The sequence below is a fragment of the Phyllostomus discolor genome, chromosome 11 (genome assembly GCF_004126475.2).
Source record: "Phyllostomus discolor isolate MPI-MPIP mPhyDis1 chromosome 11, mPhyDis1.pri.v3, whole genome shotgun sequence".
Classification (NCBI taxonomy): Eukaryota; Metazoa; Chordata; class Mammalia; order Chiroptera; family Phyllostomidae; genus Phyllostomus; species Phyllostomus discolor.
The window spans coordinates 69,717,919-69,744,010 of record NC_040913.2 but is presented as its reverse complement, the minus strand read 5'-3'; the positions used below and the strand labels follow the sequence as shown (position 1 = coordinate 69,744,010).

The window sequence follows — 26,092 nt, the reverse complement described above, 5'->3', positions numbered from 1 at the left end:
ATCCCCAATCCCTATCATTCTACCTCCAAACACACCTCTGGAATTTGTCTACTTCTTTCCAATCCCCCATCCTAGTTGTAGTCATTAGCATCTCTCATGTGGATTACTGCAATGGTCCAAACGACCTCCCTGCTCCCAAGCTTGGCCTTCTCTAATCTATCTCACATGCCTGGTCTTTCTGACATGTAAATCTGAAAGCATTTTACTCTCCCACTTAACATGTCTTCATTGGGCTCCTGGGCTTGTGAGAGCAGCAAGAGGTGTGCACGGTGAGCCAGATTGCTTTAGGCTTCCTGTGTGCATGAATTCTCAGCTGCTCACCTACTTACTTGACCTTTGCCTAGTTACTTATGCAACCACAGCAGTTTTCTCACCTATAAAAAGGGATCATAAGTAATTCATTTTAGGATAGTTGGGTGGATTAAATGAATCTGTATCTTCCTCTCTTCTATGAACTCTTTTTAAAACATTTTATTTATTTATTTTTAGAGAGAAGGGGAAGGAGGGGGAGAAATATTGATGTAAGAGAGAAACATCCATCAGTTCACCCCAACTGGGGACCGAACAAACCCTCAGCCCAGGCATGTGCCCTGACCGGAAATCAAACCAGTGACTCTTCACTGTGAGGGATGACTTCCAACTAACTGAGCCACACAGGTCAGGGCTCTTCTATGGACTCTTACATTTGGAGTGCTCTAGGCTCTATTTCTCCTCTTTCTCCATGCTGACTCCCTTAGTCATTTCAACTGGTCTTGTGGCTTTAAATATCCATATAGTATATGGATAACTCCCAAATCTACATCTCCAGTTCAGACCTCTCTTCTGATCCCTAGACTCACATATATCCAGGTGCCTTCTCAACAGTTAGTACTCCACAATTAGTACTATAATGTCCTTATTTGAGAAGTGAGGGGCTTGAAGTTTAGAGAAGTTAAGGTACATTCAGGACGTAAGTGTTGGTGCACTTAAAACGCAGGCAGTCTGGCACCAGAGCCCCTAAGCTTGCTTACAAGATGCACATCATTCAGCCATTTTGATCTGGGGTTTTCTTTTTTACTTAGTTCAAAATTAGCGAACAATCTGCCCTTAGATAGGATTGCAGAGAACAAGCCACTCCATCTTTGACAGACATTTACCATGGTCCTGGATAATGAGCAGCCGCCACTCATGCTCCATTTTACCAACATGGAAAGTAAAGCACAGCAGGGTGATACCCTCGTGGCCTAGGTAGACATCATTACCACCATCACCATAGTTTACCATTTTACTGAACACCTACGATGTTCCAGGAACCGAGGCAAACACTTTCTACACCTCCTCTCATTTGTTAACTAATTTTTCGTTTAACTGAAGTTGAGACTTGTGTTCTGACTTCTCCACGGTTTTCTGGATCACAATGACTCAAATCACTTAAAATAGTAGTATCAAAGTCATTAGCGCACCAATGCAATTTGGAGAGATACCTGTCTAACACCCTACCCTACCCCCAATTTCAGGTCTGGGAACTGAGGTTCTGAAAAGTTAAGTACCTTGCCCAAGTCAAGCAAGTGGTGGTTTAGCTGGGGCTGGGAGAAGCCTCCTGAATCGAGGTCCTGAGCTCTGGATATGAGGCAATACTGCTTATCACCTTTTCTTTACCCAATGCACATAAATGAAAGGGCATCATGCCTCTTTTTTAAAATGGAGGGTAGTTATTACTGTTCATGATTTATTGTTCATGATTTATTGTCCATGATACGGTATTCGATAAATCATGATCTGGAAGTTACACTCTTTAGCATCCCTTCCAGGCACATTCCGCGGTTACGGTTACACAGGTGACAGCCACAAGCGGCCAGGCCTTTTCGTGACTGGCGGCCAGGGACTGTTCGCGACAGCCAATCAGGGCTTGGAGTCACAGACCTGCACCAATTGAAGATTTACGAAACCTCAACAAGGACCAGCTGGAGGACAGTGTCGGAAAACGTGCTGAGCCGCAAACTGCGATCAATCAGAGGGGAGGAGCGGATCACTGACGCCCAATCCGCAGCTTTCAGACCTTGGTCTCTGGCGCAAGGCCCGCAGGCCGGCCAATCAGCGAGCGTGCGGCGACAGGCTTGAGATCAGGGGGTTTGGGCGGGGCGGGTGGGGTGGGGAAGGGTGGCGAGGCGGGGCTTGTCCGCGCTGTGGAAAGGTGGGCACTGCGAAGAGCAAGGCCGGGTAAGGAGGTCTGGCGACCTGGGTCTGGGAGGGGGGATGGAGAGCTCTCGCTGTCGACCGGGGTGGGGGTGGGGCGCGCGGGTTGAACGGGGGCGCGCGCGGGTAAGGTTACGAGAAACCGACAGACTTAACCTCCGCGCTGCGGGAAACGGTGGGGAAAGGTTAGAGATCGAGCACGGGGCTGCGGAGGTGGCCCCCTTCGGGCGGATGGCTGAGGGAGGAGAGGATACTGTTGCTATGGCAACGCACGTGCGCAAACTGGTGACTCTTCACCTCCCAAACGTGCACGCACCTTAAATCCGCCCCCTTGTCCACCTTGCCCTCAAACGTTGTGGATCATCTATGGCTCACAGGCGGCTGGGCTGGGACCAGCGCAAAAATAACCCATTTCGGAGGCCGTCTCTCCCTCATCCACATCCTAGCTAGTCTCAGCTTCCCCTCCCTCCGCCTGTCTTGTCCACCCGCAGAAGGATTAAGCTCGCGCTGGGGCACTTGGTAGACAGGCCTTTGCGGTATGTATAAAACCTCCTGGGCCAGTTCGCAGAATGGACACAGTTGGGGTACAGTGCGGCTGCCTCATTCTGGAAACTGGTACCATAGAGATGCTGTCGCCTGAAGAATCAGGGTTATTCCCCAGAGAGATTTTTTTCTTTTTATTGATTCTAGAGAGAGGGGAATGGAGGGAGAAAGAGAGGGAGAGAAACATAGTTCCATTGCGTCTTGCATGCTAACCGACTGGGGACCAAACCCGCAACCCAGGCGTATGCCTCAATGAGGACTGAACCTCTGTCCAGGGCCAGAGGGATTTTTCTTTTTTAAGGCATCCCACACAGAACCTTGTGCATAATATATTTAGAGAATGGGAATTGACTCAATGACTAAAGATTACAATGACAGCTTTCCATTCCATGGACAAGCACTGTCCAATAGAAATATAATGCAAGCCACATACTGTTTACTAATTTTACATTTTCAACTAACCAAATTAAAAAAGGTTAAATAAATTGTAATGTATTTTATTTAACCCAATGTATCTAAAATATCAATATTAGTATCAAAATTAATTTAATTTATCAATATTAAATTATTGGTAAGAGATCTTAAAATCTCATTTTCATACAAATCCTTCACAGTCTGGCATGTATCTCACACTTACAGAACATCTCAGTGTAGACCAGCCACATTTTAAGTGCTCACTGGCCATAGCTGGCTAATGGTTACCATATGAGACTGCACAACTATAAATATATATGTGTGTGAGCTGTGACCAAATACATGAATTTCATTAAAATTCTTTGAAGCCCTCTTTATGTAAGAGAGCACTGTGCAGTGAGGTAACAAAGAACATGAAGCATGTTATTTTTCTCAAGGAGCATAAAGTCCAGTTGAGAAAAATGCACATCCACAAATTAAGTTGAATTTTAAATAGACATGAATCAGGCACTAGTACAGATAACTGGGCAGTATGTGATTGATTGGCAAATAAGATAGCTGATAATTATCCTTAGGAATTCAAAGGAGGGATAATTCAATCTCACGTGATAGAGGAAGGCTTGAGTCTATTCTCGAAGGATGGATAAACTTGGATTGATGGAAAAAAGGTGTTTTGGTTCAATTGAATTGATCATAACTTCTTTTGTTTTGTTTAGGGTTGGGAATTTGTTGAGTCCTGAGGTGTTCTGACTGAAAAAGACTTTCCTCTTCTATTGGCAATCTCCACCATGATTCATAGCCTTTTCTTGATCAACTCCTCAGGAGATATTTTCCTGGAGAAACATTGGAAAAGCGTGGTCAGCCGTTCTGTCTGTGATTACTTTTTTGAGGCACAAGAGAGAGCTACTGAGGCAGAGAACGTACCACCAGTTATCCCTACCCCTCACCACTATCTCTTAAGTGTATACCGGCACAAGATCTTCTTTGTGGCTGTGATCCAGACGGAGGTCCCGCCTCTATTTGTCATTGAGTTCCTTCACCGAGTAGTGGACACATTTCAGGTGCGTGAATGTGACAAGGTTCATACATGTAAACGATAAAGTATCTTTCTTATTCTGTCTCCACTGTATTTAGTCCAATTAAGAAACATTTTTAAAAAATTGAAACTCTGACCTTGCTCACTTCCTCCTCATCTGGTAAGATTCTTGATTCTACTTATTGAGTTGGCTGCATCTAGCATGATAAATTGAGTACTTTTGAACTCGTTGCATGAGAAAGCCACCCTACTCTGTATGATTGTGTACGGTCATTTTAGTTCTGGAGATTGGAATTGTCTTACACTTTGTTCACAAATCAGAGGACTTTAGTTTTTGGAGGTTTTTTAAAATAGTGGACTTGATGCTAACCATTGTTAATTACATGCTTTAAGTTGCATCAAAAAGTGATGAGTGTATATATATATATATATATATATATATATGCTAAGTAAGGCTTGTTTTCACTCTCCCTGGCAAGGTAATTTGTGAACATGCACTTCATTATGGGTTTAGGGTGCTTATTCACAGCATAAAAGCTCCTTGTTGCAAACTTGATATTGAAAAATCTTCTGTACCCAAAAGAATTTAAGCAACACACTTTACAAGACAGTTTTCATTGTGAGTTTTCCCTTGAGGAATAGATTTGAAGATCTTGGGGAGTGGGATGTCAGCACCATTTATAGCACAGATTTTGAGCTTTGCCCAGACTCTGGTTTTAGACAGTGGAATCCTCTCCTAAACGTCTTGCTCAGCTTCTAACTGTTGTGGTATTTGTATAACTCAGATGATAAATGAGGAGCAGGGGCTCTTTGGTTCAACTTCAATGTCATGTGAAGTCTGGAATTAGTCACATGAATATAGAAATTGTGGAACTGGATGAGAAGAGAAGGAGCACCCAAATGTTATGATAAATAATGAAGAATAAGTCAAAGAGTTCTTTCATTTGCACTTATGTCTAAATCACATGTTTGAAACAGCTTTCATTCCAAAGGAATTATATTTTATAATTTTTCCACAAATACTTTCTGGTAGTGTTATTCTGGGATTCCAGTTTTCACATGGTATGTAGTTCCTTCACACAGTGAAAACCTGAGAGTTATGAAGCCCATTGTGTGGAGGAACTGTAAGTGAAAGAACCCAGTAGTTAGGAACTTAAACCGCTCTGACTGGGCCCTGTTATGATTTCCACATGTGATTCTTTACTCCATCCTAAAATTAACAGTCCCATTGATGAAACTTAATGTCAGCTGCATATTGCCATGCTGATCTTATGTAACTAATTATAAGACAGGAAATGAGAAAAGTTGTTCAATCTAGTTGAAACCACAGAATAATTTGAGAAAATAGTGAAGTTGCTGGTTTAGAAGTTTAGAACTTCAGAACTTGTTATTTTTGATGCATTTGTTAAAAGTCAATGGATATGCCCTGGTTTGGGTATCTTTCTGATATATGTTCTTTCTGGCTGTATTATATTTCTAGGACTAGAAGATAACAGAAGAGTTTCAGCTATAGAATTGCAGGCACTTTTGCTCTAGCAATCCATCATATTTACAAGTCTCCTTTCCAACTGCTGAGTTCACATTCTGCCTAATTTATAAAATATAGTGATATGTTTTATTTATATTTCAAAATAAAATCACTCTTGGGAAGGAAATGTGTAACTTTTTTGCCCTTAACTTCTTGATTTTAAAAAAGAAATCATTTTGTTTTAGAAACATATTTCTAAGTGCGCTTGGATATTGGAATGACTTCAGTAATTGACATTATCTGATGTAATTAAATCACATCTGGAGTCTGTCATCAATTTTGAATATCACAATATGAAGAGAATACAGGAAAACTGGAGCATATTCAAAGAAATGGCAAGAGGGTAAAACGACCTAGAAACCATACCATGGCACGAACAGTGGAAAAATCAAACAGGAAGTTTGGCCCTGAGTAGAAATACTGAAGCCCTGGCTCCTGTGGCTCAGTGGCTGGAGCATCATCTCATAAACTGAAAGGTTGTGGGTTTGATCCTGGTCAGGGCACATGCCTAGATTGTGGGTTCGGTCCTCGGTCTGGGCATGTACCAGGGGCAACTGATTGATGTTTTTCTCTCTCATTGATGCTTCTCTCTTTCCCTGCTGTCCCTTTCTTTCTCTCTACAAGCAATGAGAAAATGACCTCAGGTGAGGATAAAAAACAATTGAGAAAAATATATTGAAATGAAATCCTGTAGTTGTCTTCAAATAGCTGCGGGACTAGTCTATAAACTTGTTCTATTAGGAAGATTTGGGAAACAAATGTTAGTTTAGCAAAAGAACTTTCTAATACTCAAAGCTGTCCATGAATAGAATGGGCCTTCTCAAAAAGGAGTCAGTTTCCCTTCAGTGGATGAATTCAAGAAGGTCATGTAACCATCTCAGAGGTCTAGGACAAGGCATGATTGGCATTGCTCAAAGTGTGCACCAAATGACCACAGATATTTTTTTTCTAAATCATTTTAGCATCATGCATTGCATTCTACATAGTGCTTTATAGTTTATAAAACACTTTCACATGTTATCATTTAATCAATCATGCTGAGTTCTTACAGCATCCCCGTGTGTCCAAAGGTATTATCCTGATTATTACTGTTAAAGAAATCAAGATCCAAATTAGTTAGCATGACTTAATCTAGTAATCTAGTAAGTGACCATTGTAACCCAGGTCTTGATTTGGAATCCAGTGCTTTTTCCACAACCCAGATAATTTAGTATCTACGTTTAGCCTTTGGTAATAAAAGGACAAAGCATTCTTAGAATCATAGCATCTTAGAGTAGAGATGATACAAACTGATTTTCTAGTGTGCTTGCTCATACCCCTCATTTTATTTTATTTCCCTCTGAATTCTTATTTGCTGCATGAATGTTAAGCAGTAGCACACAGAGAGATTAAGAAGATTTTCACTTCCAAATTCATATCAAGTATTATAGTTTCAAATTCTTGTTCATAAGCACATATAGTAGTTTAGATTCAGTTTTGTATTCTATATATATTTTTTAAAGGTTTTATTTATTTATTTTTAGAGAGGGAAGGGAGGGAGAGAGAGACAGACAGACAGACAGACACAGACATCAATGTGCGGTTGCCGGGGGTTATGGCCTGCAACCCAGGAATGTACCCCGGCTGGGAATCGAACCTGGGACACTTTGGTTCCCAGCCCGCGCTCAATCCACTGAGCTACGCCAGCCAGGGCTGTATTCTATATATTTTATGTAGTTGAAGAAACCAACCCAAAGAGGCTAAATGACTTACTCTTGTTTATAAAAGAAGCTAGTAATGATACTGGTACTACAAGTGTTCTTTTTAAGAGAACGACGGTTATGCCTCATTCCCTTGTTGTAGAAGAATATCCTAAACATTGAGAAAATACATACAGGCAGAACTAAATCCTTATTCTCTGGGAACATTCTCTGACTTAATGACAATCCCTGAGTGATAAATGTATACACTGTCTTTTCATCAGGATTATTTTGGAGTCTGTTCAGAGCCGGTGATCAAAGACAACGTGGTTGTGGTTTATGAGGTTTTGGAAGAGATGCTTGATAATGGGTTTCCATTAGCTACCGAGTCAAACATCCTCAAAGAACTGATAAAGCCTCCCACCATTCTTCGAACGGTTGTCAACACCATAACAGGTATGGACAATGGGCAAACCCACAGAAAACTGCTGCCATTGGGGGTGTGGCTTAGTCTGGTCCCTGCATTGTTTAGAATGCTTATCTTTGGGGATCTCAAGTGTCCAGGTGATTTAATTTTGTTCTTTATAGTCTTGAAGTATGACCTGAGAGAGATTTTAATTATGTAGAAAATACCCTGATTTCAAAGACAGAATGAAGTAACACAATTGAAAAACAACTTTTTTCTGATTTCAGAAGAAACACATGATTATTGTAGAAATGTTGGAAATACAGAAGAGCACAAAGAACATGAAATTAATTCTTAATCCCATCACACTTTTAACATACTTGTGTATATATTTTTATCTTTTCTAGATAGATAGATAGATTATAGATGGATGGATAGAATTTTTTAACTACTCTTGTACATAGATTAAAACTTACCTTTTATCAATATTTTGTGAATACTATTTCATTATGATAACTATCCTTCTACATAATTTTTGGTGACTTTACAATTTCCTGCCATATGGAATAGACCCTAAATTATTTACTCAGTCTCTGTTTATGTTTCTGAGTTTTTGTTCTTTTAAATAACAAGAAATCGCCCTGGCTGGTATTAGCTCAGTGGATTGATTGAGCGCACATTGCAAACCAAAGCATCGTAGGTTCGACTCCCAGTCAGGGCATATGCCTGGGTTGCGGGCCATGGCCCCCAGCAACCACACATTGATGTTTCTCTCTCTCTTTCTGCCTCCCTTCCCTCTCTAAAAATAAATAAATAAAATCTTTTAAAAAATAACAAGAAATCAGCATTCTTATACTTAAATATTTGTGCACATCTAGGATGGTTTCGTTTCAGTGCTAGAAATAGAGGGGCTGGGCCAAAGCATGTGCACGTTTTATGGACTTGCATACATTATGCCAACTTGCCTTCCAGAAAAGTTACACCAATTTATACTTTCAGTAGCAATTTCTATGTACCCTAGCCAACCCTATCATCATCATCACCATTATTATTATTAATTTTAAAAACCTTGGATATTTGATAGTTTAGTGATATCTTGTAATTTACACTCATTTTTATATTACTAAGGATATAAAAGCTGTTCAAATGTTTATTGACTGTTTTTCCTCTATAGTGAATTACTTTTTTGTGTCCTTTGCCCATTTTTTTATGTTGAAATGCTTTTCTTTTTTACTCTAAAATAATTCTTTCATTTAAGGATATTAAACTACCACATACAGGGTCTAGCACAAATAATACTCCTTTTTTATTACAAAAACATAACAATATCACACTCAAGCACACCATATGACATTTTAGGTGGAATGTTCAAATTGCTTTCCATCTCGTGCGAGACATTCATGTACCCTACTAACCACACTCAAGCAGGCCTTACTTCTGTTGGACCCTGTATATTGGAAATGTACATGTTGGTTTGTGGGAGTTCTTTATATATTTTGAATATTCTGTTACAGGTATTTTCTCACAATCTGTCTTGTCATTGACATTTTACATGGCATTGTTTGTATAGCCACATTTAAAAATTTTTGATTTAATGAAGTTAATCATGCTTCATTAAGGCTTTACCTTTTGGATCTTGCTAAGTATATAAATAGGGTCTATAAGGAATTTGACAAACCAATTGAAAAATACATTTTAAAAGGAGTAAATATGCACAGTAGCCAGGATGATTTTGAAAAAGAATTACAAAAGGTTGGAAGGATTTCCCTGTCAAATAGTATCAAGATATACTAAGTTCATATGGTACATGAGACAAAAATTTATAGAATAGATTTGAGTTGTAAAAACCAAGACAGTTTTGAAAATAAACATTAAAAGAAGAGCAAGAGAGTGTGTCCTATCAGGTACAAGATATATCATGAAGTTTTGATCATTTTAAAAATATAGTATTGGCCCAGTAATAGGCAAATATGATTGGCATAAAATAGAAAGTCCAGAAACAGATCCTTGTATTTATAGAAATTTGGTATATATAGATGTAGTCATATATCAAATCAGTGGGTCGGGGGCCAGTTGTTAAATATATTCTACTAGGGGAATCAGCTTTGATATAGAAAAAAAATGAAGTCTCCCTGCTTATTCTATACAGGAAATAAGTTCCAGCTAGATATAAACACAAACTCTGTAACTGTTAGAAGAAAACATAAGAATGTCTTTTTTTTTTTTGCCTCCCCTCACCCATACTAAGAGAATGTCTTTTTGATCTTGGACAAAGGGAAAGTCTTTTTTAAAAAGTGTATTTTCTTCTAATTCTTTTACAGTTTTATTTTTGGATTGAATTACTTAATCTATTTGGAAATTGTCTTGGTAATCAATATAAAGTAAGGCTCTATGTTTATTTCTCCAAATTATCAGTCACTTTTCCTAGCACTATTCCTTGAATAATTTATCTCTTCCCCTCTGCTTTCAAATGATATTTTTATCTTGTACTTAAATCATTGTGGATTCTTGGTCTTTTTTTTAGGCTTTCCTGCCTTATTATCATGCTTATTTAATTATTATAGCATGATGACATGCTTTAATATATAGCACACTTTTTAAGAAAACATTTGTTGGGTTTTTCAATATTTTGAGCTCATTTTAAACCTTACAAAGCTTTATTAGCACCTGATCATTTATGAATATTATTAAGTCATTTTCCAGAATTGAACTTAAATCTAAAAAAAGGTATCTGAGAACCATTTTGAAAAGCTGAAATGTTTTGGAAACATGATGAATATGTGTGGGTTTAATGTTTATTTTCTTTAGATTAAAAAGATCCAGGTTACAGGAGAAGGAAATTTTGAATTAGTTATAATATTTCATAATTTGAGTATAGAGCCTTTGAATTAAAAATATTTTTGGTGCTTTTGAGGGAAAAACAAGTTGAAGAATTTATTTATAACTCCTAGAGATTGGGGAAGATGTAATTTGCATTCTTTTTCTAAGTTTCAGTATCAGTATGAGAGATATTATGTTGATGTATACATTTTAATATGTCAACATATGCCATATGTATTATGCTATAATACATATAGCATAAATGTACTTAAGAATCTACCTCAAACTAGAATACTGTTTTTACCCATGAAAATTTTATATCAATATGTAGATTACCATCTCTGCTGAAAGCCAATACATTATTTAAGCTGCAAGCTATTGTGGAATTTGAGAGACCAAGTTCAAGTTACTTTCAAAACCAAAATATGATATCTGTTTCTCAGGTAACTATTTTAACCTTTATTCTGCTTGAGAAGGCAGACCAGATGGCGACAAGTTTTTAAAGTAGGCTAGGATGCCCATATAGAACTTGGGAAAACTCCTGTCTGTTTTTTTGAAAAATTCTTTAGTTGACTAAATGAATAGTGGAAGCATAGAAACATTTAGGGAAGTATTCTATGATTATGAGATAATTGATTATATCTAGTTATCAAATTGGAAATAAATTACAGTAATATTCGTTATCTCAGGAAGCACCAATGTGGGTGACCAGCTTCCCACTGGGCAGCTGTCAGTGGTGCCATGGCGACGGACTGGGGTGAAATACACCAATAATGAGGCCTATTTTGATGTGATTGAAGAGATTGATGCCATCATTGATAAATCAGGTAGGTGCTTGTAACCTGTTCTCTTAACTACGAAAATAGAAAGAAGCCCCTTTCATGCAATGCTTGCTATTAGCAAAATTATCCCCCAATTCAAAATCATTCATTTTAACTTAGTGCCTACTTTGTGTCAAGTACTGTGCTAGGTACTAGAAATGGACTTAAATGTAATGATGCAGGTGACATGATCATATATGTAGAAATCCCTAAAGATTCAACAAAAAACTCTTAGAACTAATACATTCAATAAAGTTGTAGTATAAACAATCAACATACAAGAATCAGTGGCATTTCTATATGCAAACAACAAACTATCCTAAAAGGGAATTAAGGAAACAGTTCCGTTTATGATAGCAATAAAAATAATAAAATATTTAGGAATAAGAAATAAACTTAACCAAAGAGAGGTGAAAGATTTGTGCATTGAAAGTTATAAAACATTGATGAAGAAAATTAAAGAAGATGCAGATAGATAAAGAGTCACCTATATTCATGGATTGGAAGAATTAATATTGTTATAATGTCGATAATACCCAAAGTATTCTACAGAATCAGTGCAATCCCCATCAAAATCCCAATGACATTCTTGGTAGAAATAGGGAAAAAAATTCATATGGAACCAAAAGAGACCCCAAGTAGTCAAAGCAGCCTTGAGCAGGAAGAATCAAGCTGGGAACTTCATACTTCCTGATTTCAAAATATATTATAAAACTACATTAATTAAGACAGTATGGATTTGAAATAAAGACAGATATAGAGACACGTGAAGCAAAATATAGAAAATAAAACCACACATTTATAATCAACTGATCTTCAACAAGAGTGTCACGCATATACAATGGAGGAAGGATGGTCTCTTCATTAAAAGTGTTGGGGAAGCTGAATATCCACATACAGGCCAAGCACATTGAACTCTTACCTCACCATATACAAAAACCAATGCAAAATGGATTAAAGATGTAAGCATAGGACACGAAATCATAAAACTACTAGAAGAAAAGATAGGGAGAAACCTTTTTGATATGTCTGGGCAATGATTTTTTTTAGATATGACACCGAAAACAAAAGCAACAAATGCAAAAATAGACAAATGGGATTACATCAAACTGAAAAGCTGCACAACAAAGAAACAATCCATAGAGTGAAAAGGCAACCTATAAATGGGAGAAAATACTTGTAAACCATGCATCTGAAGAGGGATTAATATCTAAAACATAAGGAATCCATGCAACTGTAGCAAAACAATACCAAAAATGAATAACCTGATTAAAAAGTCAGCACAGGACATGACTAGACATTTTTCAGAAGACATAAAAATGGCCAGAGGGTATATGAAAATGTGCTCAACAATTACTAATCATCAGGGAAATGCAAATAAAAGCTATGAGGTATTGCATCGTACCAGTTAGAATGGCCATTATAATAAGACAAAAGATAAGTGTTGAAAGGATGTGGAGGAAAGGGAACCCTTGTACACTGTTGATGGGAATGTAAATTGGCACAGCCATCATGGAAAACAGTATGGAGGTTACTCAAAATCTTAAAAATAGAACTACCATATGATCCGGCAATCCCACTTCTGGTTATATCCAAAGAAAGTGAAATAAGTACCTTGAAGAGGTGTCTGCCCTTCCATGTTCATTGCAGCATTATTCACAGTAGCCAAGATTTGGAGACAACCTGAATGTCTGTAGATGGACGAATGGGTAAAGAAAAGGTGAGCTAGATCTGCACACACAATGGAAGATTATTCAATCGTAAAAAAGGAGGGACATCTTGCCATTTTCAACAACATGGGTGAACCTGGAGGGAATTACACTTAACTGAGATAAACCAGATACAGAAAGACAAGTACTCCATGGCCTCACTTACGGGAGCAGAGAGAGCAGAAGGGTGGTTAGCAGGAGTTAGGAGGAGGGGCAAGTAAGGAGGTGTCAGTGGAAGGGTACAGAGTTCCAGTTATGCGAGGTGAGTGAGTTCTGGAGACTTAATGTACAGCAGTGACTACAGTTGCATTGTTAAAGGATTCCCCTCTAGTTAAATGAACACAACTTCACTTCACATATGTTTTATATACTTGAAATCTGCAGAGAGGGGAGATTGTTAGTGCTCTCACCACACACACACACACACACACACGCGTGCAAATAACTGAGGTGATGGATATGTTAACTGGCTTGATTTTGGCGATCATTTTACAATGTATATATATATCAAAACCTCAAGTTGTACAGCTTAAATATATACAATTTTTATTAGTTAATTATACCTCAGTAGAACTGAAAAAGGCAGTAAAAACATGGCAATGCAGACCAATGTTTGTCTCATACTTATTTATTTTATTTTTCATTTACTTTTTTCCTAAGTACTTTATTTTTCAAATTACATTTTATTGGTTATGCTATTAAAGTTGTCCTGATTTTCTCCCCTTTGCCCCACCTCCACCCAGCACCCCTCACTCCCTCAGGCAATCCCCCCACTTTTGTTCATGTCCATGGTCATGCATACAAGTTCTTAGGCTACTCCATTTCCTACACTGTACCTTACATCCTCATGGCTACTCTGTAACTCCCTATTTGTACTTCTTCATCCCTTTATTTCTTCACACATTTCCCCCACAACCTCCTCCCATCTGGAAACCATCAAAACACTCTCTGTATCCATGATTCTGTCTCTGTTCTTGTTTGCGTAGCTTGCTTTTTAGAGTCAATTGTTCATAGATTTGTATTTTTGCCATTTTATTCATAGTTTTTTGATCTTTTTATTAAGTCCCTTTAACATTTCATGTATTAATGCTTTGGTGATGAACTCCTTTAGTTTTTGCTTATCTGGGAAGCACTTTATCTGCTCTTTGATTCTAAATGATAGCTTTGTTGAGTAGAGCAATCTTAGCTGTAGGTCCCTGCTTTTTATGACTTTAAATATTTCTTGCCAGTTCCTTGTTGCCTACACAGTTAACCAATGCCACCTCAGTAAATTTAATAAAATTTTTTAAAAAAAGATGAGATAGACAAACTCTCAAAGAGAAAAGTAAGCCCAGTAACTAAGTCCCTGAATACCTATTATATTCCTATTCTGAATAATATAGGAAAACAACAATTATTTGCAAATAATGAAGAGAGGCATGTCATTCAGAGGGACAATTGGTCATTATGGGGCTGTCACTCAACATGGTGGTGGGGATCTCATCTTCCCCATGATGAGTCTTCAGAGATTCTTGTCAGTAAATGTGGGTGAGTGGCAGCTGGCTTTTGGTTCAGTGATGGTATTTTCAGCATTTTTTGACTAACAATTTCTGAGTTTTGCCACTAAATCTTTTTGAAACCCTAATTGTGTTCTGAATTGTGTTCCATATATAAACTTATGGACCTCTTTATGAAATACCTTTGTTGTAGCTTCTGCTGTTGTTGATGATGATTATAATGTCATTTTGTTGTTGACAGTGAGGTTATACAAATAAAGGAGAAAAGGGGGGTTACAAAGAGAAAGAGAAAGAAACACAGTCCATGACTACGGAAGCTTGCTGAAAGTCTAGTGGAGGAAAGAAAGGTAAAAAGGTGGACGATAAGAGAGGTATCCCACTCACACAGAACAAAATCTAAAGAGGTAAATTATTGGGAACTACTGTGCCTGGTTTCAGAAACCGTAACCCCCCTCTCACTCAGCTAAGGCTGAGTGAGAGATCTTGAGACCCTGAGCCACTAAGGAGACAAAGCATATCCCCCTGGCAGGAGCACCACCTCTGCCTACTTTACTTCAACCTGCCTGGCCCCCAGTGCATGAGCGCTTAGCCAATGATGGGTAAGATTCCTCAAGGAAGGGATGACCTAAGACAGGCATGGTCATGAGGGGGCCCTAAAGGAAGGACTTGGAGCTATGGAGAAAGGGGGTGATGGACCCTCACCTTTTGGCTTTGACATAACCTGAGTCCACATTCTGTCTGCAAGAAATCTCCTAATCTCTTGGCTGCCTTACTTCTCCTGCCTAACTTAAGCCTGAAACAATGCTGGAGGTGGGTGCAGCCCTGTGCTAGAAAGGGTGGGTTCCCCTGGGCAATCAGGTCTAAGAAAGAATACATAAAATCCTGTGAAACCTGCTTTGCTAATACCCTCAATTTAAATGATAAGGGTCCAAGCATGAAATGAGTTTGTTTCCCCCAAGTTTTATGGCCCTTTAGCTATTTGACCCTGGCTCAAAATAAGCCCTCAGAGTTCTTTGATTGTTATCTGTTTGATCACTACTGCCCAACAGTGATTGATGAGCTTTCCATATACACCCTATATTCCTATGCAAATTAAAGCCAATAAAAGCCTGTCAAGGCAAGGGTCTGGGCACTCTCCCCTTGAGAGAGTGGCTGCGCCATCCCTTTTCCTCCATAGGACTCGGTAGTCTGCATGAATTTGTCTCGTCTCAGCCACAACACCACAGACACTGCTTGTCAGTGTCCATGTCAGTGAATGTTTATGCTTTATCAGTGGAATGAGTAGAAGTTATTAAAATGTTCATGTATTTTGGAGCTAAGAATGTGCAAACACTTAAAGATAAGAAAAATATTGTTGGGAAATAAAGTAGTTTAGTATGACTGGATTGAGAAGCACAAAAAAAGAAAAGTGTTGAGGCTTTAAAACTAGGCATAGCAGCTTTTCATATTAGTCCAAAGCTGAAAATATCCCAAATATCAATTAGTCATAGAAAGGTTAAATAGATTTTGATATGATCTAACAATGGAATACTATACAATGATGAAAAAGGGTAACTACTTATACAGCCAACAACATGAATGAATCTCACAGTGTTGGGCAAGAAACTTGGATGTGTAAGGTTATGTACATTTACATGAAGCTTGAAGACAGGTGCAACTTCATCTAAGTTAATAGAAGTCAGAATTTTAAGGACTTGGACTAATTAGGTTGGGCAAGAGGAACACAGTAGAATGCTAAAAAGGTTTCACATCTTGATGTGGGTGATATTTGCATAGGCATATACATATTTAAAAATTCATTGAGCTGTACATTTAAGATTTTCACATTTTACTGTAAGTTTTGCCTCCATTAAAAAAAATAATCAAAAGAACAACTAGATGGCTAGATCATGAAAAGACTTGTATGCGTTTTTAAGGAGGGTTATTTGGAGCAATGAAAAATTTTTAAGTTGGGGTGTAACTTGAACAGATTTGTAGTTTAAAACTATCAGTCCAGCCACAGTGTGAAGAAGGGCTTGAAATGGGGTAAGACAGAAGGTGGGGAAAACAGGAAGCTGTTACTTAAGTCACAAAATACAGATGTCCTCAACGGTAGTGAGGGTGGAGGGGAACACACAGATGAGTTAAAAGGTAGGAGTCATACAAAAGAGAGGAAATGATCATTGATTGGCTATGGGCAATGAACAATTAGAGGTGGTTGAGGATATTCTGGCTGAGCAACAGGATGGATGGTATCACCATGAAGATATGGAAAATAGAAAGAGCAGGTCCAGGAATGAAAATAATGAATTCACTGTCACGTGTAGAGTTTGAAGTGCCTCCAAGACATCTAAGTGGAGCTGTCCAATTGGCTGAACTGGAAAAAAGATTAGGAAATAATTAGCCATCAGTGAAAATTGAAGCCTGGAGCAGTAGGTGAAATAACCCAAGGGGAGCATGTTGAATGAAAGAGGAGAAGTTCAGAACTGGAAAGTCAGAGACATTTAAAGAATGTGAAAAGAAATTAGTCTGCAGAAGGCACTGAGGGAGACAGGTACAAAACCGGGAGAGAGGACGATTTGGAAAAGAAAGAAGGGGGTCAATGACGACAAACGCTGCAGAGGAATCCCATGAGATAAAGGCCAAAAGTGTCCATTCAGTATAGCAGCAAAGCTCATCGGTGGCCATAGGAAAAGCAGTTTCTGATAAGGAATTTTCTGAACCATTGGTTAAGATTATCATATTCTGTGTGATTCTGGTACTAGATTGAAAACTCTTTTAGGCTAATTATCTCATTATTTTTTTTATTCCCATTACTTCATCTAAGTATCTCATACTTGATACATAGTTGATAAATGTTTGGAAGGATGGTCAATGTTACGTAGATTAATTGGATGGATAGAAAGAAGGAAAGAAGGAAGAGAATGAGGGAGGGATAGAGGAAGAGATGGAAGGAGGGCAGGAAGAAGGAAATGAGTTGGGAAGAACAGAGGGGAGTTCAGTAACCTCCTACCTTCCTTTTGTCTTGCTCCGGTCTCAGGTTCCACCATTACCGCTGAGATCCAGGGCGTGATTGATGCCTGTGTCAAGCTGACTGGAATGCCAGACCTTACGCTGTCCTTCATGGTAAAAGCCTGGACCACAGTTTTAGTTCTTGGGAGGGGAAATTAAATGCTTTTGGAAAGACAGAGTTGTGAGAATGAAATGGAACAAAAAGGTATAATTAAGGCCCTGGCTGGTGTGGCTCAGTGGATTGAACACCAGCCTGTGAAGGTCTCCAGTTCGATTCCCATGCCTGGGTTGTGGGCCAGGTTCCTGGTGGGGGGTGTGCTAGAGGCAATTGGTCCATGTTTCTCATCTAGATGTTTCTCTCCCTCTCTTTCTCCCTCCCGTTCTTTCTCTCTAAAACTCAATAAATAAAATCATGCCCTGGCTGGTTTGGCTCAGTGGGTTGAGTTCTAACCTGTGAACCAAAAGATCTCCTGTTTGATTCCCAGTCAGGGCTCATGCTTGGGTTGTGGGCCAGGTCCCCATTTGGGGATGCGTGAGAGGCAACCAGTTGATGTTTCTCTCCTTCTCTCCTTCCCTTCTGTCTCTGAAAACAAATAAGTAATCTTTAAAATAAATAAATAAATAAATAAATAAATAAATAAATAAATAAAATCTTTTAAAAAAAGATGATTAAAGACATACACACAGCTGTGTCAGGCTTGACTTTTCTATAAGTAACTACAGAATTTGTGTGTGTGTATGTGTTTTAGTAAAAACAACATCTAAATTGCTCCCAAAAGAAAGATGGCTATTTAATTACTACTTTTTGCTTTTCCTTGCCTGGGAACTATAGAACCCCAGGTTGCTGGATGATGTCAGCTTCCATCCTTGTGTTCGTTTCAAGCGCTGGGAGTCGGAGCGTATCCTCTCCTTCATCCCTCCTGATGGAAACTTCCGCCTGCTCTCTTACCATGTCAGTGCCCAGAAGTAAGCAGCCCTTATAATTAAGAATGGAATGTGTGTGTGTGCGTGTGCGCATGTGTGTGTGTCATATCCATAGTGATAGAGCTCTGGCTCTGGAGTTACCTGGGTTCAAATTCCAGCCTCTGCACTTACTAATCAGGTAACCTCGGCTGAGTTGCTTACCCTTTCTGGGTCTGTTTTCTTATCTGTAAGTTGAAAATAATGAAAGTGCCTTGTTATGAGTGTTAAATAAGAGAATCTAAATAGTGCTTATCACAAAGTTGGTGCTCATGAAGTTTGCTGCTGTTATTTTTGTTGTCACTACTATATGTCTAAATAAGAACATTGTTTTTTCCTCAAATTGGAATCTGAGTACACCTGTATTCAACCCCCCAAACCAAAAGAAGCATTAAATTATGCAATGAAAACCATGAAATGCAGCAGTTTTTGGTCTTGGACTTTCTCTGCAATGTGAGTCTAAGGGTTTTTAGCAGCAGGAGGTGTATAGTAGAAGGTGTGTGGACTGAAGAGAGCTACAAGACCTCAGAGCCACCACTACCCTTCTGTGTGATTTGGAATAAATGGTTTATAAAGCTATCTGAGTACTTGAGAGCAAAGGCTCTGGAATCAGACTGCCTAGACCTAATTCACACCTTCAGTATTTATGATATGTGACCTTGGGCAAGTTACTTAATGAGGTTAAGCATATCAGTATTCATCTGTGAAATCAGGACAATAGCAGTACCTACCTAATACTTATTGGAAGATTAAATGAGGTAACAGAGATAAAGCATTTAGCATAGTGGCACTCAGGGAGTGCTTAGTATATGTTAGGAACTGTTACTATTCTCTGACTTTTCTGTTTCCTCTTCTGTCAAGCCACCCTACTTCACAGGGTTTTTATAACGATCACACAAGGTCAAATGGTAAAATGTCTCTCTCAAGAAATTAATAAATGTGCATGACGTATGAATATTACTCTCCCAAGTACAAATAATTATCAGTTACATGTCACAAAATAAAACAGAAATATGATGACTCCTAATTTTTGTTTATAATGCCTTTCTCAGAGTAGACTTAGTATACTCTTTAATTTTGTGGATATTATTCAAAAAGTCATTAGGAGAATTAGTTTACTTACTAGACAGCATCTTAGCTTTACAAAAAGAAACACATAAAAGATTATTAGGGGCTTTTCCCTGGGCGTAATTTTTAAGATGAGTAAGGAAGTAGACAAGGGAGGGAAAGTTGCCAGCAGGGCAGACGAGGAGGAAAGGGTGCCATTTGGGCAGCACATTAATGAAATGGGCTTTCGTCTATCTCTTTTCCAGCCTGGTGGCAATTCCAGTGTATGTCAAACACAGCATCAGTTTCCGGGACAGTAGTTCGCTTGGACGCTTTGAAATAACAGTGGGACCTAAGCAGACTATGGGGAAGACCATCGAGGGAGTGATCGTCACCAGCCAGATGCCCAAAGGGGTCCTGAATATGAGCCTCACGCCATCTCAGGGCACACACACGTTTGACCCAGTGACCAAGGTAGGAGAATAAGCAGGAGGTTTTGAATTGCTGATCTCGGATAGAAGTAACCTGCTGGAGCTCTCCACATAGACTTTATACCTTGTTGAAAGGGGTGATTAGTCAAACGGACCTTGTTTTTCTCTTGAGACAATTTAGGGTAACAAATAGGGTTCTTTGTTGGGAAACACCCTAGAGGCAGGCTATAATATGTGAACTAACGACCTGAGGTTAGAGCTCAACAGCTGTGCATGAAAGGTTCCGCTGTAACTCTTTCTTTCTTTGAAGATGCTGTCTTGGGATGTAGGAAAAATAAATCCCCAAAAGCTACCAAGTTTGAAGGGGACCATGAGTCTTCAGGCTGGAGCTTCCAAGCCAGATGAGAACCCCACAATTAACCTGCAGTTTAAGATCCAGCAGCTGGCCATTTCTGGTGAGTGCCCACAGCAGAGGTGCCTTTGAAGAGAACGGAAGTGACTCCCTGCTTATCAAGTTTGGTTTCATGGCCTGACATGTAATCTTCAGTGAAACCCTTTCCAGCACATTTCTGGGGAAAGTTTACAGTCCTTGCTTTAAAGTTGGCTTCAGGGCCCTGAATAAAAGTCTAAGACACCGATGAGAAGGCAGAAGTGTTCCCCGGCAGTTGTTGAGTCTCCTAGGCTTGCCGCTTTGAGGTTTCCTAGGTCTTCAGTGTGGAAACGCTTCTGCTCTCTCAGCTGGTGGCTAAAAAGAATAATTTCCCCTCTTTTCCCTCAATTTCAGGACACTTTCACATGTGTTTTTATTATCGTGTAGAACCCTTGGGCCTACACAAGTTGGTTGGCTGTAGTCTACACCTACCTCAGGATGACAGCAATAATAGTTACCACTTACTGGGCATTTACTGTGTACTGGGCACTGTTTTAAGCTCCTTTCATCTCTTATTGAATCCTTTGAACAATTCTGTAAGATAGAAAGGAGATTATGTGAAGTTCCTATTTTTCTTTACCAACAGGCCTTGTCTAAAGTACGTGATTAAAATTCACTTAAATTATAAACCCTTTTCATCTTAAAATATTTAATAAGCTTCAAATTTTATATGGTATAAGATTTTATAGCTTAGTATAGTGAGAATAGTTGGAAAGCATTCATTTATTAATTATTTTCCATTATTCATTCACTTGACTATAATTTATTTCATTATTAATTTGTTGATTTGGCATCATTAATTCATATACTCAGTACAATAAGTAGAGAAAAACATACAGTGGTCTTTTTCTTTACCCTCATTTCAGTCTGTGTATAACTTTCTGATGCGGACACCAGCCACCAGTGTCTGAGCTGTTATGGATGAGATAAGACAAATTCATGTGGACTACCGAGTCCTGCGGAGGAAAAGGGTCGGTGCAGCCACTCTCTCAAGGGGAGAGTGCCCAGACCCTTGCCTTGACAGGCTTTTATTGGCTTAATTTGCATAGGAATACGGGGCATATATGGAAAGCTCATCAATCATTGTTAGGCAGTAATGATCAAACAGATAACATTCAAAGAACTCTGAGGGCCTATTTTGAGTCAGGGTCAAATAGCTAAAGGGCCATAAAACTTGGAGGAAACAAACTCATTTCATGCTTGGACCCTTATCATTTAAATTGAGGGTATTAGCAAAGCAGGTTTCACAGGATTTTATGTATTCTTTCTTAGACCTGATTGCCCAGGGGAACCCACCCTTTCTAGCACAGGGCTGCACCCACCTCCAGCATTGTTTCAGGCTTAAGTCAGGCAAGGGAAGTAAGACAGCCAAGAGATTAGGAGATTTCTTGCAGACAGAATGTGGACTCAGGTTATGTCAAAGCCGAAAGGTGAGGGTCCATCACCCCCTTTCTCCATAGTCCCAAGTCCTTCCTTTAGGGCCCCCTCATGACCATGCCTGTCTTAGGTCGTCCCTCCCTTGAGGAATCTTACCTGTCACTAGCTAAGGGGTCATGCACTGGGAGCCAGGCAGGGTAAAGTAAAGTGGGCAGAGGTGGTGCTCCTGCCAGGGGGATAAGGTTTGTCTCCTTAGTGGCTCAGGGTCTCAAGGTGTCTCACTTAGCCTTAGCTATAGGGGGTTACAGCTTCTGAAACCAGGCAGGGCGGTTCCCAATAACTTTTTGCCCTTTCCACTTAGAAATAGGTCTTCTAATAGGATAGCTTTTGGTTGCAGAAATTTTTTATTATCAGTATATATATTAACAATGAAGAAACTATCCGTTTCATGTAATTGATGTAGTAAATGAAACTTTTTCTGGTTCATTGCTACTACTATCTTTATCCCACTGATCTCTTTGAATGGAAATGAATTTGAACAGCTATGCTACCTGCTTCCATGAATTTTGCTTATGGCATGTTCTTTCTTCCTTTCTCCCAGGACTCAAAGTGAACCGTCTAGACATGTATGGAGAGAAGTACAAACCCTTTAAGGGCATAAAATACATGACCAAAGCTGGAAAGTTCCAAGTTCGAACCTGAAGGGAGAGTTTTGTGAAGGAAACAGTCACGAACACTTATTCCTTTCTTACTTGTCTAAAAGTAAAAAAAATATCAGCCTGTCTCCTAGGTCAGTCCCCTTCTGGACCCACCCACTCCCTTTTTTCCTTAGCCTTCAGTGCCTGAAACTAATCAAGGGAGAAAAGGGTCGCCAGGGAGGATGGGACAGAACTGAAACACGGTCACCACCAACTCAGTTCTCAACGAGGAGCTGTGTGACGGAGGCCAGAGATACGTGATACCATATTTAACTATTTTTAACATGGTCACCCTAGGAAAACACTAGCACTTGTTACGTGTTTGGCTTTATTATCTAAAGCCAATAAAAGACTTCTTTGTTATTATTTTTTAAGGTGGGTAGGTAGGTAGGATGGAAAGAAGGTAGGAAGGAAGGGAGGAAAAAAGGAAGGAAAAAAGGAAGGAGAGAAGAAAGAAGGAAAGAAAGTTAGTTAGTTTGGAAGAAAATGAATGTCAGTGAAGCAAAGGCCAGCTCCAGATCTGATCTAGGAGGGGAAGAAAGTAGAAACAGTGTTAAAGAAGTCTGAGGACCCAAGGTGAAAGTGGCAAGGAAAGCAAATTGCACATGGAGGGTTTGGAAGAATACAGCTGAGTTTGTTTATTTCTGATCCCTCTACTTTCATATATCAAAAAAAAATTGTACTTCTAGAAATGAACCGGAAAATTCTAAATTCAAGCCCACTATTGATATGGAGAACCCCAGTAGAATCCGATTTTCCCTTGAAGGCCGTGACTATCTGACCAGTTTCAGATACTATCTGCTACTTGCCTTTAGGACTCGGTCTGTCATCTTCAGTGAGAAGGTGACTTGCCCTTTTCCTGGTGGTGGCTGCCAGGAACTCCTCTTTCCCTAACCCTAGAACAATTCTACTCACTTTACAGAATTCACCAGCCTTTTCCTGTTACCTGAGGTGTTTCGGGAAAGCCAGTCCAGGGCAGCTGTATTTTGTATGTCATAGTATTGGAGTGTAGACGGCCAGCTCATTCCTCACGAAGGTGTAGCCCACATGTAACCCAGTGATTCCTTATTTTCCTTGGTCAGTGCTGTGCTGCTCCGGGGGTCCAAGCCACCCTGTCTGAGACTTTTCCATCCATAACCCGAAGTAAACAGAATGTTTACCATTGAGGGTGTGGTTGGTTCATTCCTGAAGCTGCTCGGTAAAATTATTTCCTCAGTCTTTTTTTCTCTATAATATATTTATTAAAAATAGATATCTAACAGTCCATTTTTCTTTTTAAGACCACCCCCCCCCCCGCACAAGTCCCCCAAATCTTTGAATGAATCTTTGAATGATGCTGTAGGAAGATGAGCCATGTTAATAATGTGTAACCCAATTTCAGAAACATGGCAACTAGAGGATTACCTCGGGCTTTCCCAGTGCGTGATTTTTATTCTAGTTTAGTGGGTCTGCTTACCCATTTACACGTTTATATAAAAGACAGGTTTTTAAAAATTGTAGCTTAAGTAGTGATAGTGTGCTCTACTTCGTGCATGGAGAGAAATGAAGACCTATAGTCTCCAAACCCTATGATCTTTCTCCAAAGCCTTATTTCCAAAATACTTAAGTGATTTGTTTTTTCTAGTTTTAACTTCCTACTTGCTGGACTTGTTTTTGCTGCAGAGTCATGTTGCTTCGTGGTTTTCCTCTGGGATACACTGTGTTTCAGATTCCGTCACTCCAGAATTGGTCGTGATTACTGCGCCCCATATACTCACCTACTGTGGTAGGGAAACATCTTTGCCTGCGGGTTGTAGAATACTTAGCATTACTTCTCCCGAGGGCTCTGGAGGATTTTAAACTTTCGCAGAAAACAACCAAGTCTGTCCCTGAATATTTTTAGTGTTTTGAGTCCAGCTGTTTTAGTTCCTCCAGGGTAACTCATCCTAATCTCAAGCGGAGAAGTTAAGGAGGAAAAAACGTGTCTAGGGCTACGGGACCTGCAGGCCTTAGCACAGAGGTAACGATCACAGCGCCTGGGTAGCAGACCTGTGCAGTGCAGCGGAGCCACATCGCTACCACCCGCCACGTGTTAGTGTAACGGTGCAGGGTGTCTGGATCGAGCTGTGCAGTTGCATGTGTTTAACATGTGCAGAAGCATCTTCTCTGTTTAAAGTCTTAATAAAGTTGAGTTTTACCAGTCCTCCGTGTGCTAAGTGTTTTGTTATTAGGACTAACAATGATGCTGTGCCACATGTGCCTCTGCAGAAGCAATAGGGAATAATTCAGGAGCACCTTACTGTTGTGCTTTTCAGCCAACAGACCTAAAGCCATATGTATAGTTTGCTTCCCATATATGCCCTGACCAGGGATTGAACCTGCAAACTTTTGGTGCATGGGACAATGCTTCAACCAACCGAGCTACCCAGAGAGGGCCGTATATACAACATTTTTAAGCTTGTGAGAACAAAGGTCCAGATCAAATTATTTTTCCCCAGTGTGTGAAAGACAAAACCATTAAAGCTGCTGATGTCTATTCTAATGCTTTCTTCATTCTCTTCATCACCATTGATTAATTCTGACATGAACAGGGCTTCAAGGTCCTAAACGTCTTAATCATAGCAGAGATTCCAAGGAAGGTAAGAAAGACATTGGGAGTTTTGATCAAGTGTGGAACCTAGTGGTTATTCCATAGTTGTAATCATTTCCTTCTGTAAGTCCCTCACGGCCATACAGAGATTTTAATACTTCTTTCTGTGCACTTACCACGGTATTTAATTTCCATTCTAGCTAACTGAGTCATTAATATCTCTTCCCTTGGCCTGGCTCTTTGCCTAGCTTTGGGGTGTGACCAGGTATATTTTATACTTGTACTTTGCTTTCTGACCAGCAGATGGTGACTCAGTGTCAGCAATGAGATTAATTTCTTCTTAGAATTTTGAAAGGGTAATTGAATATGAAACTAAAAATTTCCCAAGGATTTTTTTTTTATAGGATCCCAAGTACTGGAGATTGTGTGAGTCTTTGGCTTTCTAGGTAAACCTGGAACCAAGCATTTCTGACACTTTGATAGCCAGCCTTAAGGGTGGGGCCCTAGGAGGACAGCAGTTTCAATCATCTGAGATCCTCAAGTCTTTACCCATTTAGACTAATTACACGCGATTACCTAAGAGTCTGTCTTGTTCTTCCAGTCTATTAGCATCTATTTCTTTTGTTAACTGGCTGGGGATAGCGAGGGGAATATTACATGATAATCCTATTTGATTTCGTCTTGTGTCCATTTCCGTCCCCTGACAAGTTCCAGACATTTTATCCTGAATTTCCCAACCCATCCTGGTTAATGATGCACTGCTCTTTGAGTGTATTTTAGCAGAGTTTAAACGAGTCTGTCTTGCAAGGCGGAAAGCCTGCCCTGTAGCTCAGTCAGTGGCCTCTTCTGAGCAATTGTCTTTATCCAGTGTGCGGCTTGTTTCCAGGACTTCGCTGGAGGAATGTTAACTTTGCATTTCTATCCCAGGAGGCCTGACTGCCTGGGTTCATTTCATTAACCGG

At 39.5% G+C, this 26,092-nt stretch overlaps 1 protein-coding gene across 2 annotated transcripts; it reads left to right on the top strand.

Annotated features, from left to right (window-relative positions):
- Positions 1–2,076: 2,076 nt before the first annotated feature.
- On the top strand, positions 2,077–24,743 carry AP3M2 (adaptor related protein complex 3 subunit mu 2). 2 transcript variants are annotated; one of them, XM_028527006.2, is made up of 9 exons: positions 2,077–2,199; positions 3,849–4,193; positions 7,660–7,831; positions 11,291–11,428; positions 17,647–17,732; positions 18,451–18,584; positions 19,892–20,099; positions 20,367–20,511; positions 22,465–24,743. In XM_028527006.2, exons 2-9 carry the CDS (start codon positions 3,921–3,923, stop codon positions 22,563–22,565), a joined length of 1,257 nt encoding a protein of 418 aa, XP_028382807.1. In that variant the 5' UTR covers positions 2,077–2,199; positions 3,849–3,920; the 3' UTR covers positions 22,566–24,743. The 2 variants fall into 2 exon arrangements, with proteins under 2 accessions (XP_028382807.1, XP_035867452.1); XM_036011559.1 differs by having other exon boundaries at positions 2,184–2,207.
- The last annotated feature ends 1,349 nt before the right edge of the window (positions 24,744–26,092 follow it).